General features: G+C 39.5%; 1 protein-coding gene across 1 annotated transcript in view; it reads left to right on the top strand.

Annotated features, from left to right (window-relative positions):
* Positions 1-16275, top strand: part of LOC118619781 (histone deacetylase 9-like) — a 234982-nt gene that overhangs the window by 105444 nt on the left and 113263 nt on the right. The window contains exon 7 of the mRNA XM_036246496.1: positions 5349-5467. Coding sequence (XP_036102389.1) covers positions 5349-5467 — 119 coding nt within the window. The remainder of the gene's footprint in view (positions 1-5348; positions 5468-16275) is intronic.

Raw genomic sequence — 16275 nt, 5'->3', positions numbered from 1 at the left:
TTCCTGCATGCCCTACCCACAGCTTCCCCTAACGTTGACAACTTGCATAACTGTAGTACAATTATCCAAGCTAAGAAGTTAATATTTGTACAATTCTATTAGCTCCACTGCCAGTCTTATATGGGACTGCAGTTTTTCCACTAGTTTTTCTGTTCCTCACATTGTACCCACATGTCATATCTGCTTAGTCCCCTGTGATCTGTAGCAATGCCTTAGTCTTCCCTGGCCATGACTTTCAACGTGTACTGTTCAGTTATTTTGTCAAATATCCCTTAATTTAGGTTTGTCTTATGTTTGCTCATTATTCAAGTTGAGGTTCCATAATTTTAGCAAGAGCACTATAGAGTCTGTCTGCCTTTCTCAGTGTTTCTTATCAGGGTTATTGACATTGGTGTGTGTTATCACTAGGATGTTAACCAGAATCATTGTATTAAGATGGCATCTGTGCGTTTCTTTGCTGTAATGTTTCTTTTTTGTTTCTTTTTAATATCTTGGGGAAAATACTTTGGGACTATGTAAATACCATGCTTCTTCTCCAAATTTTGTCCACTGGTTTTAGCATCCCTCATGGCCTTTCCCTGCATGTTATTATCTGTCTTGTTCAAATGGTGATCTGCTGTCTTCTTCAGTTCTTCTAGTTATTAGTTGAAATTCTTTGTAAGACAGAACTATTTCTTCTTTTCTCTACTTATTCTGTCATTTTTAAATCTCTGTATGGACTCATGAATACCAATTTGAAGTTTTGGATTATAATCCAATATTGTCATTCTTTGTTTTGCTTTTCAGATTGTCCCAACTCTGGCCACTGAGAGCTCTTTCACGTTGGTTCATATTCCCTGCTGACCTGGCCCCACCCCTTTCGAGCATTTCATTGTTTCTGTCATCACAAGATGTTCCAGAAATACCATGTCATTTTCCTAATACAGTCCTGGAATCAACCTCCTCTCCAAGGCTCCTTGGATCCTTTTACTGGAGATTGATATTAGAAAACAAGTTTGGGCACTGATGTGCTCATTACTACTGGGCTGTCATTGCTCTTAGAAAATATACGCCAAGCCATGCATACCCACATCTAAAGTTGTTTCTGTGACTGTTTACCTGTAATATACAGGGGTGGGCAAACAGGTTTACAACTGTGAGTAGGTGAAACAGTTTATTCTTGTATTATTACTAATTATTTTATTATTTATTATATTATAACTGTAAACCTACTTTTGCCCACCCCATATTGAAAAACCATGAGCTCCTATGTATATTCATATACTTTTCCTGTCAGTGGGACATTTTTAGGAAAGATGAGGAACAAACACATACTTTGCTATCTTTAACCAGAAAACCCAATTATTCAGATAAAAACTGTAAATGAATACCTTTGAGGATTTGTTCTACTTAAGAAAAATTACTGTGTTTTCCCCAGTTAATACGACCAAATGTGTTCTTCAGTCTTTCAGACATGAAAGATCTTTTGAATCAAACCAATCTAGACTGGCGTAAACAGAGCTGTGCAAACAGTCCCGTGTGTGTTACTAAGACAGTTGCCACCATAAAGGGTTATGTGGAGTCTTAGTTTTATCAGTTCATCAGAGAACTGACAGTGGAAGAGTTTAATATCAACAACAGGAAAACAAAGAAGATTCAGTTCAAAATTGAACACATCCGTAAGCCAAAATAGTGTTTACAATATGGTAGACATGGAATAGGTACTGGTTAAAGTGAATGAATGAATCTTACCAGTATCACCACTGATACGCATCTGTTGCCATACAGCTGTTCACTGGACAGCATATATAGTAGGGCAGCAGCACATGGCTCACATACCCATCACTAGTTTATTCAAAGCACATACCACTCAGACACAGGTCTAAGCATGTATCTCTTTAAGTGGAAGTGCTTTATCAAGGGATATATTTTTTCCCCATTTTCCATCTTTTAAAATTTTTTTTTGGAGTGAATTCAATGATTAGTCCTGCAAGATGGGACATTCTGAATGCCTGTGTGAAACTGTAAACTCCATATTTTCTGTGAATTCAAGAATGACATACATAACAAATGTGGTGTCTGCTTCAAACAGAAATGAGTGGAATCTGAATATCTGGAGATGTGGCATAAATAAACATATTTCCCCTGTAAGAGAGGATAGGATGTCTTTATTGACAAAATAGTTTTATTGGAATGAAACCTGACTCCATTCTATGTCCAATTCCCAATGACAGAGAAAATGTCTACTATTATGCTTTAAAGTTGAAGTAATTTTTTTTTAATTTTGGCAAAAATGGATATTTATTAAAAACACACACACACACAAAACAATTCCATGGGGGGTTTGGTTTGTGTTTCATTCTTTTCTACTTTATGTCCTCATTTTGATGGAGTATATCATCTAATACATTCCCGTGAAAATATTTGTAGACAATACTATTGTTTTTTGAGATTTTGGATGTTTAAAACTCTATTGTATGCTCAATTTTTATTGGCAGTTCGAATGGATATGGGATTCTAAATTAAATTTTTTTTTCTTAGACTTTCCTTCACATGTTAATTTTCTAAATGGATTCTTTAAGTTTCTTATCTATTCCTGTTAGTTGGTCATGTCTCTGTTTTGTGCTGAACTTGCTGAGAGAACGTGTCTGTTTTGTGTCCTAAAGAGAGTCCTCTATGTTGTGTTTCCTGTTACTCTTTATTTTGATAGCTTCCTCTCTTCATTTCATAGGTGTACAGTCATCCCTTGGTACCCATGGGTGTTGGTATCCGGATACCCAAATCCGTGGATGTTCAAGTCACTTAAACAAAATGACATAGTATTTGCTTATAACCTGTGTATATCCTCCTATATACTTTAAATCATCTCTACATTATTTATAATACCTAATAGAGTGTACATGTTATGTAGATAGTTGTTACAGTGTATTGCTCAGGGAATAATGACAAGGAAAAAAGTCTGTGTATTTTTAGTACACATGCAACCATTTTAGGCCCAGCTGCATTGTATGTGTCAGCAACAATGTAACTTAAAAATGTATACTTTTCAATGCACAGTTGGCTGAATCCATGGATATGGAGGTCCAGCTATACTATTTTGTCTTTGAGGATAATCCTAGTGTTTGTGATTATGGTCTCTTAATTTAATTTCTTTAGGTTTCCTCAGTTCCCTTTCTTTTATTCGTTTGCATGTTAGTTTTGTTGTCTTTCACGCTAGAGGCTTTCTTCCAGCATCGTGTCTGAGAGGGGGCACAGAAAGATCGGGGGAACTCCACATACCTTAGTGGGGCTTTTGAACTGGTGAACGCGCTATAGGAGGGTGGAGGAAAATACCTGTCTATTGGTCTGAGGGACTCGTAAGTGGCAGTCTCTGTAGGTGTTTAATTTGTGTTCAGTGTGCTTCTCCACAAAGAGAGAGAAAAGTCAGCTTGCTTTGTGTGGCTTTGTGTCCGTAGGTGCATTTACGTTTTCGCTCCCCCTCTGTGGGTCAGCACTGTGTTTTCACTATTCTAAGCTTAGGTTGGCCATCCTTGTCTCATCCTGTCTCCTGTCCTGCCTTTGTCCTTCAGTAATACAAACATATATGTTTAATATCCATGTGCAGAGAGAAGCCATTGTGGAGAAGATAGTATGGAGCTGTACCTTGGATGTGTATCTTTGATCAGTTTCACAATGTAGATTAACTTGGGAGACGGGAAGAGGAGGGGAGAAACCTTCCAAACCGAGGGAAAGGAGACGGAAAATGACTTGCAATGATGCATGCGATTGGATGGACAACCTTGTTCATTCAACTACTCATGCTTTCCTAAGAGCATTGTTGTCTAAGGGAATACATAGGATTAATCAAATTAAATAGAGTACCTTGATAAAAACACTCTTGATTGTTTGAGACAATTTATTCCAGTATCTAATATCCCAACATACATCACGTGGCTGTTTTACTCATATGAAAAGTAGTGAATTGATAATATGTGACACTTTAATGAAAATTGTAATGTAGGAGTTGGTATTACTGGGAAGGAAAAGAATTGGCAAGACTGCTCCTGATAATATATGAGAGATTTTTAATTTTATGAAATAACAAAATAATGAAATTGTGCACAGGAAACAAAATTATGTTTTGACTTAGTTTCACTGATGGGCCAAGTCAGATATAAGTGGCTTTCCAGTTGTTGGGAGGACTTCCACAGATGTCACTTACATGTACATTTATGAGTTTAAAGGGTTGAGTTTTTATACTGCTATAATGGTAGTGGAGTTATAAAAAACATTTTATTCATTTATGTCTCCATTTAGGTAAGTTTCAAATAAGTAGTTTTTATTTTGTAACTTCATCTTCTTATTTACATGCAAAAAAAATGTTAACTATACATCTGATATTATTATGGAAAATTGGCAAATATTCAAAAAATTAAAATAATATGTCGCTATTCAAGAGTAATTCTTTTAATATTTGGTTTAGTCATTTTCCCCAAACACACAATAGAGACATTACTACTTTTTAAATTTCCTGTGCTGTGCAGTTTTCCCATTTCATTAAACTGTCTTTGAGAATTTGAACTCTAATGATGGCACACTGATCTTGAAACCTGCATTCGAAAAATGTTTTAGTTTATGAAGCCGAGTAGCATCCAATGAGGCATTCTGTCCCAAATCCAGCGGCGAGGAGAAGGGGGTCGGGGAGGGGGGCAGGCTGAGGAGGTGAGTGCGAGGTGCCCGAGTGAGGCCAGCAGGGCAGCTGTCATGGATGAGGCTGCCACCTCCCTGCTGTCTCTGACCTTGGACTTCCTTAACAGCATAGTCTGGATTCTATTAAAGGAATTTCATGTTTTTCCTTTGCAAGAGTCACCCCCTACCATGACAAATATTTTAAAATGCATTTTTTTTTTAAAGAAAAAAAAAGTTGAAAAGGCAACATTTTTTTCCCCCAAAGAAATTTATAGTTCAAATTTACACCAAGTCCTCCTGGCTGGAGCGAGCGGTTTTCACGACAGCCTCAGCTTTCCTCTGTAAAACATTAGTCACTCCCTTGGAAGAAGTGGGTTTTTTATGGGCAGGGGGATAAAGCAGCCACAGATGTGCATGTGAAATGATGGGCTCAAGAATGTACCTGCAAAGCTGTTTTTTTTTTTTTTTAATTTGGAGGAGAAAAAAAAAGATGAAAGAAAAAAGACTAAATTGGGATGCTACAATAACAGAGATTCGGTGTCAGGAAACAATCGGTTTTCGATCCGTTTCAAACAGCATTTACTTTTCCCCTTTCCTTTTTTCTTGGGAAGTTCTTGAGATTGTGCCAGGTCGTTTCCACTGCACAGTTTGCAGAGGTATTTGCCATTCCCATGTGTAACGGGTTGCTTTTTACTGTGCAGGACTGTGGTGACGCCTGTGGCCAAAGAGTTTGACCCAGACATGGTCCTAGTTTCCGCTGGATTCGATGCCGTGGAAGGCCACGCCCCTCCTCTGGGGGGGTACAAAGTGACAGCAAAATGTAAGTACATCCTTTAGGGCCATATGAAATGCTGCTACGTCATAGCATCTTTCGGTCTTTAAAATAGCACCTTCGGCTCAGTCTAGTAAAGTTAGGTGAGATTGTTGAAAACAATTCAGATGGTGTTTACTACTCTGTCAGATTCACCTCTCTGTAGAAATTGGCCTTTAAGAAAAACAAAGTTAATTTGTTTCCTTTGGTGGGCTTGGGGGGACAATTCAGAACCTTCATGTATTTCAGGAGTCCCGCATCGCTGTTTAAAGGCAGAAGGGATAGGGCTTCTGTTTAAAGTATGTTGAATGACTGAAAAGGTCATGCGTCTAGAAAAGCTACTGGACTTTTTACAAGGAGAATGGAAGTTGCTGTTTTTATCCCATTGTACAAGGAGAAAAGAAAAAAACAAAACAAAACACGATTTCCCAATACTACTATGCTCTTTGGGTTTGAATACAAAGTGTGGTTCCCGGAGCTCACAGGCTCTGTACATGCCTGTGGGCCATGCTCAGGGTCTTCTGTTGTGTTGCAAAGATTACTTCTTTGGCTGTGTTCCTTAGCAACTAGACACAAAATGAACAAATGAATATTGTGTTATGTTGCATTTGATTGATGTGACTTAATGCTTTTTGGCTAGAGTCTTTCTTTAAGAATAAGTCAATGTTCTCTGAGTGTGAAAACAAGGCATATACATTGTCCATGCATACAAATGTTTGATAGCACTCTGCATAGCTATTAAAAACAAAAAAAAAACCAAAAAAACGAAGGAAAAAGAAACATTACACAAAGAATAGGGTCCATCATTGTGTTTTTTTTTTTTTTAGTGGGTTAGGGAGAAATGAAAACAAACAAACCAAAAACAACCCAAATAGTGTTAAGTGAGAGAGATGAATTTGGATCAAGCATGTTTTATTAATTGGAAAAGAACCAAAGAACCAGCATCATGCCAACCTTTGTTCTCAGTTGGCATCTCATGTGAGAGAGTTTTCCGCACTCTAATTGTTCCAGTAACATTGTTAGGTAGTAGCTATTTTTACCATCTATTAGTTCCCCTCCGTTCTTAGTGCCTTGTTGTCCATTGAAAACATTAAAAGAAGCAACTCCACGGGCACAGACAAAACATAACTCACGGTTTTGGTGACAATGTAATAGAGAGGTGTTTGGTCACATCAAATGTCTTTACAACCCTTTTATTTTCTTCATGGAATGGCACACAAGCAGAAGTCAGTCTTTCCACTAGGGATAAACCTCATTTGAGTCAAGATTGGTGAATAGTTTAGTCTAAATAAAAGGAAAAAAAGAGCTTATACCCCAAACTGAGATAAACCCAAACAATAAAAAACACATGGACCACGATGGAAATCCAGAAAAGGTGTTCCTTGTTATTAAATCCAAGAATCTCCCTCAGGAGGGAGAAATATCGGAGAAGTATCTATACTTGGGTCTTATTCTCTGCCAAGGAGACAAGCTGTAGCAAGTCCACTTCTCGGAATTAGCCAGAAGAAATTAATCTTTTTGTTTGCTTGCTTGCTTGTTTGTTCATGTTTTTTTGTTTGTTTGTTTTGTTTTTGCCAAGTCAATTCCAAATATCAAATGTCATCTTGGAAGGTAGAGTAGGAAGTAATAGCAGCATGATTTTTGGGGTCATGGACATAGGAAACGTGGCTCCTCCTCTTGTTAGCGTCAGTACAGTGCGCAGAGACCTTTCTCATTCTGTGTGTCTTCAGCCACTTTGGGGGACATTCTTCACTGCTGTCTGTGCCAGGATGAGTTTTTCTATAATCTCTCCAACCTCCCACCCTTCCTTATCTATTTCTTCCCTTCTATGTTTTTTTTCTACTCAACAGGCCATGTGCTTCCTTACTAGGTGATTTGTTTATTAAGAAAAACAGACGTACATTTGAAGTGATTTAATAACTGGCCCTTTCTTGAGTACTTGCAGTTAATAAAGGAAAAGATATCCAACGAGGAGAGGAAATCTTAGAACCCGAAGAGGTTGTAGCAGAGGCTATCTAAAACAGCTCACATATTTTATAGATGAGAAAACGAATTTACATTATCATCTGACATAATTGAGGTTAAACCAAAGTGCTTACCCTGAATTTGTACTTAGATGACATTGCATAAGGCTTTTACTGGATTTCCTCACTAAATAGAAAAATGTTTCATAAAATGCGTGAGGACAGAGAACTTGGATGCACACCACACAGACCATTTTGTGCCTAAGACCCTTAACTTCTCAAGCACATTCTGTGATAGACACTGACTAGCCCCGTGATACTTCAGTGAAAAACAACAGAGCATCACATCTGGGCAACTGTCTGTATATATCATCTCATACAGGCCTGAGTTGACCAGCTGTGTTTTCTAGAGATGCTGCCACATTAACTGGGTAGAGGTTAGCGTTACTGGACAGCTGCGTAGTTGTTCCCCAAATAGCTCACTCTTGGGTCTCTTTGTTCTCTTTCTAACACGTGGCAGATGCATTTATAATGCTTTGGTCTGAACGTTCTGCACAGGCCATTAATATTGGGCCTTCACTGTCTCATGCCAGGAGTCATCCTCCGTTGAAGGGGAGTCCCAAAACGAGGCTAGAAATGGGCTAAACCTAAAAGTAGGTGGAAATTGTAGAAACAAATTCCTCTCCTAATGTTTTCCCATTCTGCTAAAACTCACCCTTGCCCCAAGTCAAATGTTCAAGGATTTTAAAGAGTGATTTTGTGATCATGTCAGAGATGTTAAAACTTTGTTATCTTCTCACATTGAATGAATACTTTAAAATAACTATTCAGGAAGGAAAGTATAAAGTCAAAACAACTAGTGGTTTTTGTTTGTTTTTAAAAATCGAATTGGCTACCTGTTTTTCTTTTAAAGAATTGGTTGAGAATGCGACAAAAGTTTCAGCCCAAATACAGAGGTTATTTAAAATTAAAGTTGGTTCTTGGCTAGTACTACTTTTTTCTCATTTTTTTACATATTAAATGTCCTCTGCTGTGAAACTACAACAAAGATATTCAGATTTGTTTCTGCTAAAGTTTAAATAAATTATCTGAATTAGTTATTTGAAATCTATGCCACTCTTTCAATTAAGCACCAAGATTAAGGTCCAAGCTGAGAGGAACAAGTATCATTGTGCCCTTCCTGGGCCCTGCCTCAAACTTTACCTTGAAGGTATCAATTTATCTCTTGAAGTACTCTCGTTTCGATCTGATGGTCTTCCGGTTACAGTTTTAAAATGTTGGCATGACAACTAAGTGCCATGTTCAGATAATAAAATTGAGTGAAATCGATTGACCATATTGTAGCACCTCCTGGCTTTACTGTGTTGTCATCATTAAAAAATATAATAAAGGTTCTTTATTTATTTATTTATTTATTTATTTATTTTATTTTTAAATATGTTTTTATTGATGATTTTTATTTTTTTTATTTTTTTATTTTTTTTTCCACATCTTTATTGTAGGATGTAAAATGTATTACAGATGTTCCACATTTTTCCCCCATTGACCCCCTCCTCCCCACTCCTGCCCCCCTCCCACCTTTTCCCAGACTATTGTCCGTGTCCATTGGTTATGCATATAAGTTCTTTGGTTTATTTCTTCCCACCCCCCCAACCCCTTTCCCTTTGAGGTTTGTCAGTCTAGCAATGAATTTGTGCTTCTTAATCCCTTCACCTTTTTCATCCATTCCCCCAACCCCTTTCCCAACTGGCAACCAACAAAATGTTCTCTGTATCTATGAGAATGTTCCTGTTCTTCCTGTTCATTTTGTTTGTAGATTCCATTGTTGATAGATATGTATTCATTGCCATTTTGTTTGTTCATACATTTTATCTTTTTCTTTAAAAAGACCCTTCATCATTTCATATAATAACGGTTTGGTAGTGATGAACTCCTTTAACTTTTTCTTGTCTGGGAAAGTCTTTATATGGCCATCGATTCTAAATGACAGCTTTGTAGGATAGAGTAATTTTGGTTGTAGGTTCTTGGTTTTCATCACTCTGAATATTTCTTGCCACTCCCTTCTGGCCTGCAAAGTTTCTTTTGAGAAATCAGCTGACAGCCTAATGGGAACTCCCTTGTAGGTAACTAGCTGCCTTTCTCTTGCTGCTTTTAGGATTCTCTCTTTGTCTTGAACCTTTTGCATTTTGATGATGGTGTGTCTTGGTGTGGGCCTCTTGGGGTTCATCTTGTTTGGGACTCTCTGTGCTTCCTGGACTTCTATGTCTGTTTCCTTCACCAAGTTAGGAAAGTTTTCTGCCATTATTGTTTCAAACAGGTTTTCGATTTCTTGTTCTCTCTCTTCTCCTTCTGGCACCCCCAAGATGCGAATGTTGGCGCGCTTGAAGTTGTCCCAGAGGCTCCTTACACTATCCTCATTTTTTTGGATTCTTTTTTCTTTTTGCTGTTCTGGTTGGGCGTTTTTTGCTTCCTTATATTCCAAATCGATGGTTTGCTCCTTGGATTTACGTACTCTATTATTGAAGCTATGTAAATTATTCTTTATTTCAGTTAAAGCCTCCTTCATTTCTAACTGTGCAGCGATCATTTCTGACTGGTACTTTTTTATGCTCTTGAGGCCCTCACTGAGTTCACTGAGCATCCTTATAAGCAGTGTTTTGAACTCAGCATCTGTTATGTTGCTTGTCTCCATTTCACTTAGTTCTTTTCTTGGGGTTTTGTTCTGTTCTTTCATTTGGGACCTGTTTCTTTGTCTCCTCATTTTGGCTGCCTCCCTGTGTTTGTTTCTGTGTATTACTTAATGAGAGGTATGGGGCTCGCTGAGACCCGATGCTGCTCGTTTGAAAGAATTTAGGAAAAACCTGAAGCAGGATCCAAGACAGGCCAATCCTATGGTTAAGCAAGTGGCAACAGCTTGGGTGGGCTTGAAAGTTGTGTGGGGCGGGGTGGGGTGGGGCCTCAGGGAGTCGGTGAGCCAGGTTGCTGGAGTCCCAGATATGGCGACTGTCTGCCGCCCCAAGGAAGGGCTCACCAAAGGAACAAAGGCCTCTGACAGCACGTTTGTCCCGGAGAAATCCCCCTCTCCAGCCCTCGCTCCAGTGCCAAACAGCTCAGTTCTTCCCTGTGTGTCTCTGGTGCCCCTCGTGCTGCCTTCCCTCCGAGCTTAGAGGGACAGAGTCTGATAAGTCCGTGCGCGGGCCCTTTAGGGAGCTGCCTGTGGCTCCAGCCAGGTCAGCTTCCCTGAGCCTCAGTTCCTGCTGGTTTTTCCAGCCAGAAGTTATGGGGACTCTCTTCCTGGCACTGGAAACCTGAGCGGGGCACCTGGTGTGGGACGGGGACCCCTCAGTCCTCAGGAAGGACCTTCCCAGCCACGGGAGCCTCCTGATTTTTATCCGCCACACGTGGGTGTGGGACCAGCCTGTCGCGCCGCCGCGGGGCTGCGCCGCTGCCGCCACCCCTCGCGCCACCGCCCCTCCTACCGGTCTGGATGTATCTGCTTTTTTTTTTAATTCCGTAGTTGTAGGACTTCCATTCAGCTTGATTTCAGGCGGTTTTGGATGATGGTTGTTCTGTAGTTTTGTTGTAACTTGGATGTGGTTGTGGGAGAACGCGATACTGCCTTTCCCTACGCCGCCATCTTGACCGGAAGTCCTAATAAAGGTTCTTTAGTTCAAATTTATATTACAAATTTTTTTTTCTTAATTTTCAACACATTTACATATTCTCGACTTTCATTGGCTTCAGGTGATGGGTTCATATGTGCTAATTGTTTTTATCATGTGAATAAATCATTCCTTTTCTTTGAAATAATGCAAAAATCATTGTAAGATGATAGCAACATCTGATTTAAACAATGTTTCTTCAATGAATGTGAAGTATTCGCACAGTTCTTGGGATAGAAACCATTTCTTCTCTCAGCAAATACACAAGTGGGATTTTGACAAGTAAAGAATAGCTAATAGTTGGGGAAACTATCAAATAGCAATGGATCTTAGGGTCTTGCATTCCTTCCCTTTTTCTCCTTGATAGAATGTTTCATCCTTGTTAGTGATCCTCTCGTTCCGTTCCCCTGTAGGTGTGTGACAGGGAGAGAGCACTGAATGAATCCGCACTCAGCCCCCCGTTACTCCTGGGGCAGTACATGTCCTCCATGGGTCAGTCCTCTGAAAATAAGTCTCTAAGAAGTTTCAGTGCTAAACCAGTCAACAACTACAGCCAAGAAGTAAACTTTGTTAAACAAATGAGGCTAGGTTGGTCAACTTCAGCTGCTAATGATGGATGTACTGACAAACATCATGATTTCTGCCATTAGGATTGGCAACTGCTAAATACTTTTATTATATTTACTTCAAGCCTTCTGTTTATGAAAGAAATAAAAATCACTGCCCCTAAATCCTATTCCCCTCCCCCTCCTAAACAATGTCATAATTTGTGTTTTTTCCAGTACACACACACACACACACACACACACCACACACACACACCAAACTATGTTATTTTAGTGAGTGTGGTTTTAAATGTACCATACATAGCAAAAGGTAAATATTAAATTATTATTCTATACATATAGATGATGGGACTTGCTTGTTTTGCGCTTTTTTTTTTTTTCTTTTACTTTATTTTTTTAATCCTCACCTGAGGATATTTTCTCAAATATCTTCAGATAGAGTGGGGAGGGGAGGGAGAGAGAGAAGGACATCGATGTGAGAGAGACGCATGGAGTGGTTGTCCCCTGCATGACCGACCCAACCAGGGCCTGAAGAACCACAACCGAGGTTTGCGCCTGGAATCGAACCCATGACTCTTTGGTCCGCTGGCCGACACTCTAACCACTGAGCGAAACCGGCCAGGGCTTGCTTGTTTTGCTTTGAATTTCTCTGTTTTGACATACACATATTTATACATCCTCTCGCTTTCTCTGTGTTGGGCCATTGTGTCCCCAAACCGCTATGTATTTAATCTGTCTGCCCGTTGATGGACCACGCAGTGTTTTCCAGCTTCTCCCTGCTGTGAACAGTGCGAAAGGAACAGCATCCCGCACGTTTTCCCCGGCCGGTGGTACCAGCGGGCACGGTGGGCTTGTTTCTCTTCAGGGTGCAGCCCTGGAAACCACGGAGGGGCAGCTGCAGCAGGATGCAAGGCCCTCCACCTCCCCTCACTGCTCCTCATGGCCACGGGCACCCACACCTCGCAGCTGCCTCTTCCCTCGAGCTGGTTCATGGTCGGGCAGCACACCCCTCCTTGCCGCGCATTCTCAGAGCGTCTTGTGCGCGGAGGTTCTTCAAGTCTAATGCAGCAGGAAGGGGGAACATGGGCTAGAAGTCATGTGTTCATTAAAACAGTATTATTTTTATGTGTTTTCAAGCAATACCTGGGAAATTCAATTGAAATTGAAATGATGATTTTCTACTCAAAGTCCATGGCCATGGAGGGCGCTCTGGCCTGAGGCAGAAAGCAGGCGGGTCATCTGGTAGACAAGTGCTAGCCCTGGCCTGGGCCCTTAGCATGGCCACAGAAATGCCACTCAACCTCTTGACGATCGTTTCCTTAACCTCGAAGGGAACAGTGATTTCATCCTGGCAGTGCTGTTGTTACTGATGATGGAATAACAACAGCTCTGTGCTAGGCACTGTACACAGTACTCTCTGCATCTTTTCATTACTCATAATTAAATGCTACATACAAGGCACCTTTTCCTCTATGTTTTTATTATTTTAATTCTTTTATCTCCTTGCTACCCTGAACTCACTAAAGAGGATTTACCAGTCATTTACATTTCCAAGTTTTAAAAAAGTGGCAGAAGAAAATGAAGTGACTTGCTCAGGCACAGAGCTGAAGAATAACAAAATCACAACTTCATCTCATGTCTTTGAACTTCCGGTTTGGCATAGTTTCCGCTGGGCTCAACAGGTTATCAAAATTATCCTAAATAAATTAGTAGAGTGTTTAATTACTGTAGAAGTGTGCTCTGAACTGTGAAAATATGGAAAATAAAAGGAAAATTTCCCAACAATAAATTGTTTATGAATACAATTCTCCAAGTCAAAACAGTAAGCAGAACTTTTCAAATATGTACGGTAGTTTACCAGTCTGCAGGTCATATTTACTATTTGTCGTGGGGTGTTCTGCGGAAGAACCAATCAGGGACTTAGTCTTTGATGCAAAATGTTCACCTTTGGCTCAAAATTTTTACATACCAGTAGTTTCTTTGTTGCACTTACAAGCAAGTTTGAGTCCCCCTGCAAAGACAGGAGGAAGTGGATTTCCAAGACATTTATATTTATAAATATAAATATATTTATTCAGCATAGTTACCTTATATATATCTGATGGCCAACGTAAAGAAGCGACATAGCTAATTAAGGACGAAAAAAGTCCATGTATAAAAAAAATAGCAACGCTTAGATTTGGGAAGGACTTGATTTTGAAATGACAGCCCAAAGATTTATTCAACGAGTGCTGCACGTTTTACTCTTACCCTGCCTTCGTTTTCTCACTCAATTGCCTGTTTCCTTACTCCGCATGACAACCGAGATACCAAATGGTAGAAGAATATTTTCCATCTGCCGTGCTTAGTTACTGATGTCATGAAACAATCCTTAGGCTAGGATGACTACTACTTAACTTTGAAGAGCAAAATTACTATAACTGTACCATAACTGGGGCCAGATCAACATTGCTTTTGAAAAGAAAATACATAAGCAGAGAGTGCCCTGAGGGAGGATGCCAGCCGCAGCTGGAGAGCACAGCGTGCCCGAGTTTCGCTGATGCTAACATGCACTTTTTCTTATTTGAGCAGGTCTGAATTGGGCTGCCTCTTACCTTTGATGACATTTCATTGTAAAATCAGCAGTGTTCTCTGTATTTTTATAGTGGTGCATTAAAAATGGTCACAGTTTGTGCTATAATGAACATCTTAGATTTAAAGAAATATCATATTTTACTTTTGGAAGTGTTGTTTTACAGATACTAGTCAAAGGCCATAACTAAAATTGTAGCTGAGATTTCCATTTTCTGTTTTCTCTCCAGGCTCCCAGTGATTTAACAGAATCCAAAGAAAGCAAAGATTAAAATAATCCCAACAAATAAGTGAAAAAAACAAAAACAAAAACAGTATCAGGCAGAGATTTTAGATAGTGGATTCTCTTAATGTGAGTTTGCTGGTAGCTAAGACAAAAGCTGTCCTTCCTTTGCCTGAAATCTCCATGGCCATAGGTTCTGACTCTTTATTGTGATGATTCCTATAACTAAAATAATTATAATTGGTTTCCAGTTTTACAAACCAAATCAATACAAAGGAGAGTCGGTCAAATAGTTTATTAAGTCATAGGAGTGCAATGGTAAGCTTATGGGCCATAGCCTCTTCTAGCATATGTGTGGCTGGTGACGCTGTCAGGAAGTCATGCGGAGTGAATGAGTACTTTCCACGTACAGGACGTTTCCTCACACTGCTCCTATGGGCTAGAGCGCCGTCATGGTCCAGTGCATTGGTTTTCAAACAGGCAGTCATTGGCATCACCTGGTGGCCTTGGGCTGCACTCTAAGAATTTCTGATTCCTTAGGTCTGGAGTCGGGCCTATAATTTGCATTTCCAAGTTCCTAGGCGATGCTATCATTACTCCTAGTCTAGGGACCAAACTTTGAGAAACCCTGGACTAGTTACAGACAGAAAAGACACAAGATTTGGAATTAGTTGGTCTGCAGTTTAGGTCTAATTGGCTACAAACTCACTTTTCTGTGTCTTAATGTTCTTGTTTCTCAAAGAGAAATGATATCAGTTATATCCATTTGGGCTAAATATAGGGCTGTGATGAGAATCAAATGAGGTAATAGACTTTAAAAATGTTTTTCAATATGTGACACTCTAGATATTACAAGGCATCAGTGATATTGCACCCATTACATTTAGGGATGCTATTGTTTTCCTACATATACGCTGGGTTCAGAATTTGTGTCAAAACACTTTTACAATCTTATATAAAAACAAATGCTAAACTCTTAGTTGTCTTGTAATGTTTAGTATATTTAAAGATATTTTAAAACATCCAAAATATTTTTATTGAGATATAATTGAGGTATAGCATATTAATTTTAGGTGTGCAACATAACAATTTAATATTTAAATATATTGTGAAATTATTACCACAGTAATCCTAGTTGATATTCATTACCATACATAGGTACAGGGCTGTTGTATTTTTTTCTTGAGATGAGAACTTAAGATCTACTCTCTTAGCAACTTTCAAATGTATAATACGGTGTAATTAACTGTAGTCACCATGCTGTGCATTACATCTCCAGGTCTTATTTTATAATCGGGAATTTGTACCTTTTGACCACCTTTGCCCATTTGGCCCACCCCTCCACCGCTGCCTCTAGCAACTCCCAATCTGTTCTCTGTGTCTACGAACTTGTTTTGTTGTTGTTTTTATAGGCAGATGGCTGGACTCTGACATCTCTCTTCCTCTCCCTGACTTCTTCCCAAAAGAACCTCCAGGCTTGTCCCAGGCCAGGCTGGGGCTCACAGTCACAGATAAGTCACCAGAAATTGCAGTAATGGTCTTACCACCAGGTCTTATGAGTCCAGAAAGTTATAGATAATTAGACTTCTTTTACCCAATATTTCCCTCAGGTAGCTTTGGACCAAGAGTCATTTCCAAGAACTTTCTCTCAACTTCTCATCCAAACAACTTGATTGTTACTTGATAGAGGGTATGAGCTCCGCCGTATCCCTTGGTAGAAAGAACTCTGCCGAAGTGAGCTTTCTGTTCATCTCAGAATGTGATGCGTGTGCAGAAAAACAATATGAAAAGTGACAAGACAGATGTATAATTTTCTTCCAACTTGTATTTA

The sequence above is a fragment of the Molossus molossus genome, unplaced genomic scaffold (genome assembly GCF_014108415.1).
Source record: "Molossus molossus isolate mMolMol1 unplaced genomic scaffold, mMolMol1.p scaffold_m16_p_7, whole genome shotgun sequence".
Lineage (NCBI taxonomy): Eukaryota > Metazoa > Chordata > Mammalia > Chiroptera > Molossidae > Molossus > Molossus molossus.
Note: the sequence above shows the minus strand (reverse complement) of the source record. Positions and strands in the feature narration are given on the sequence as shown.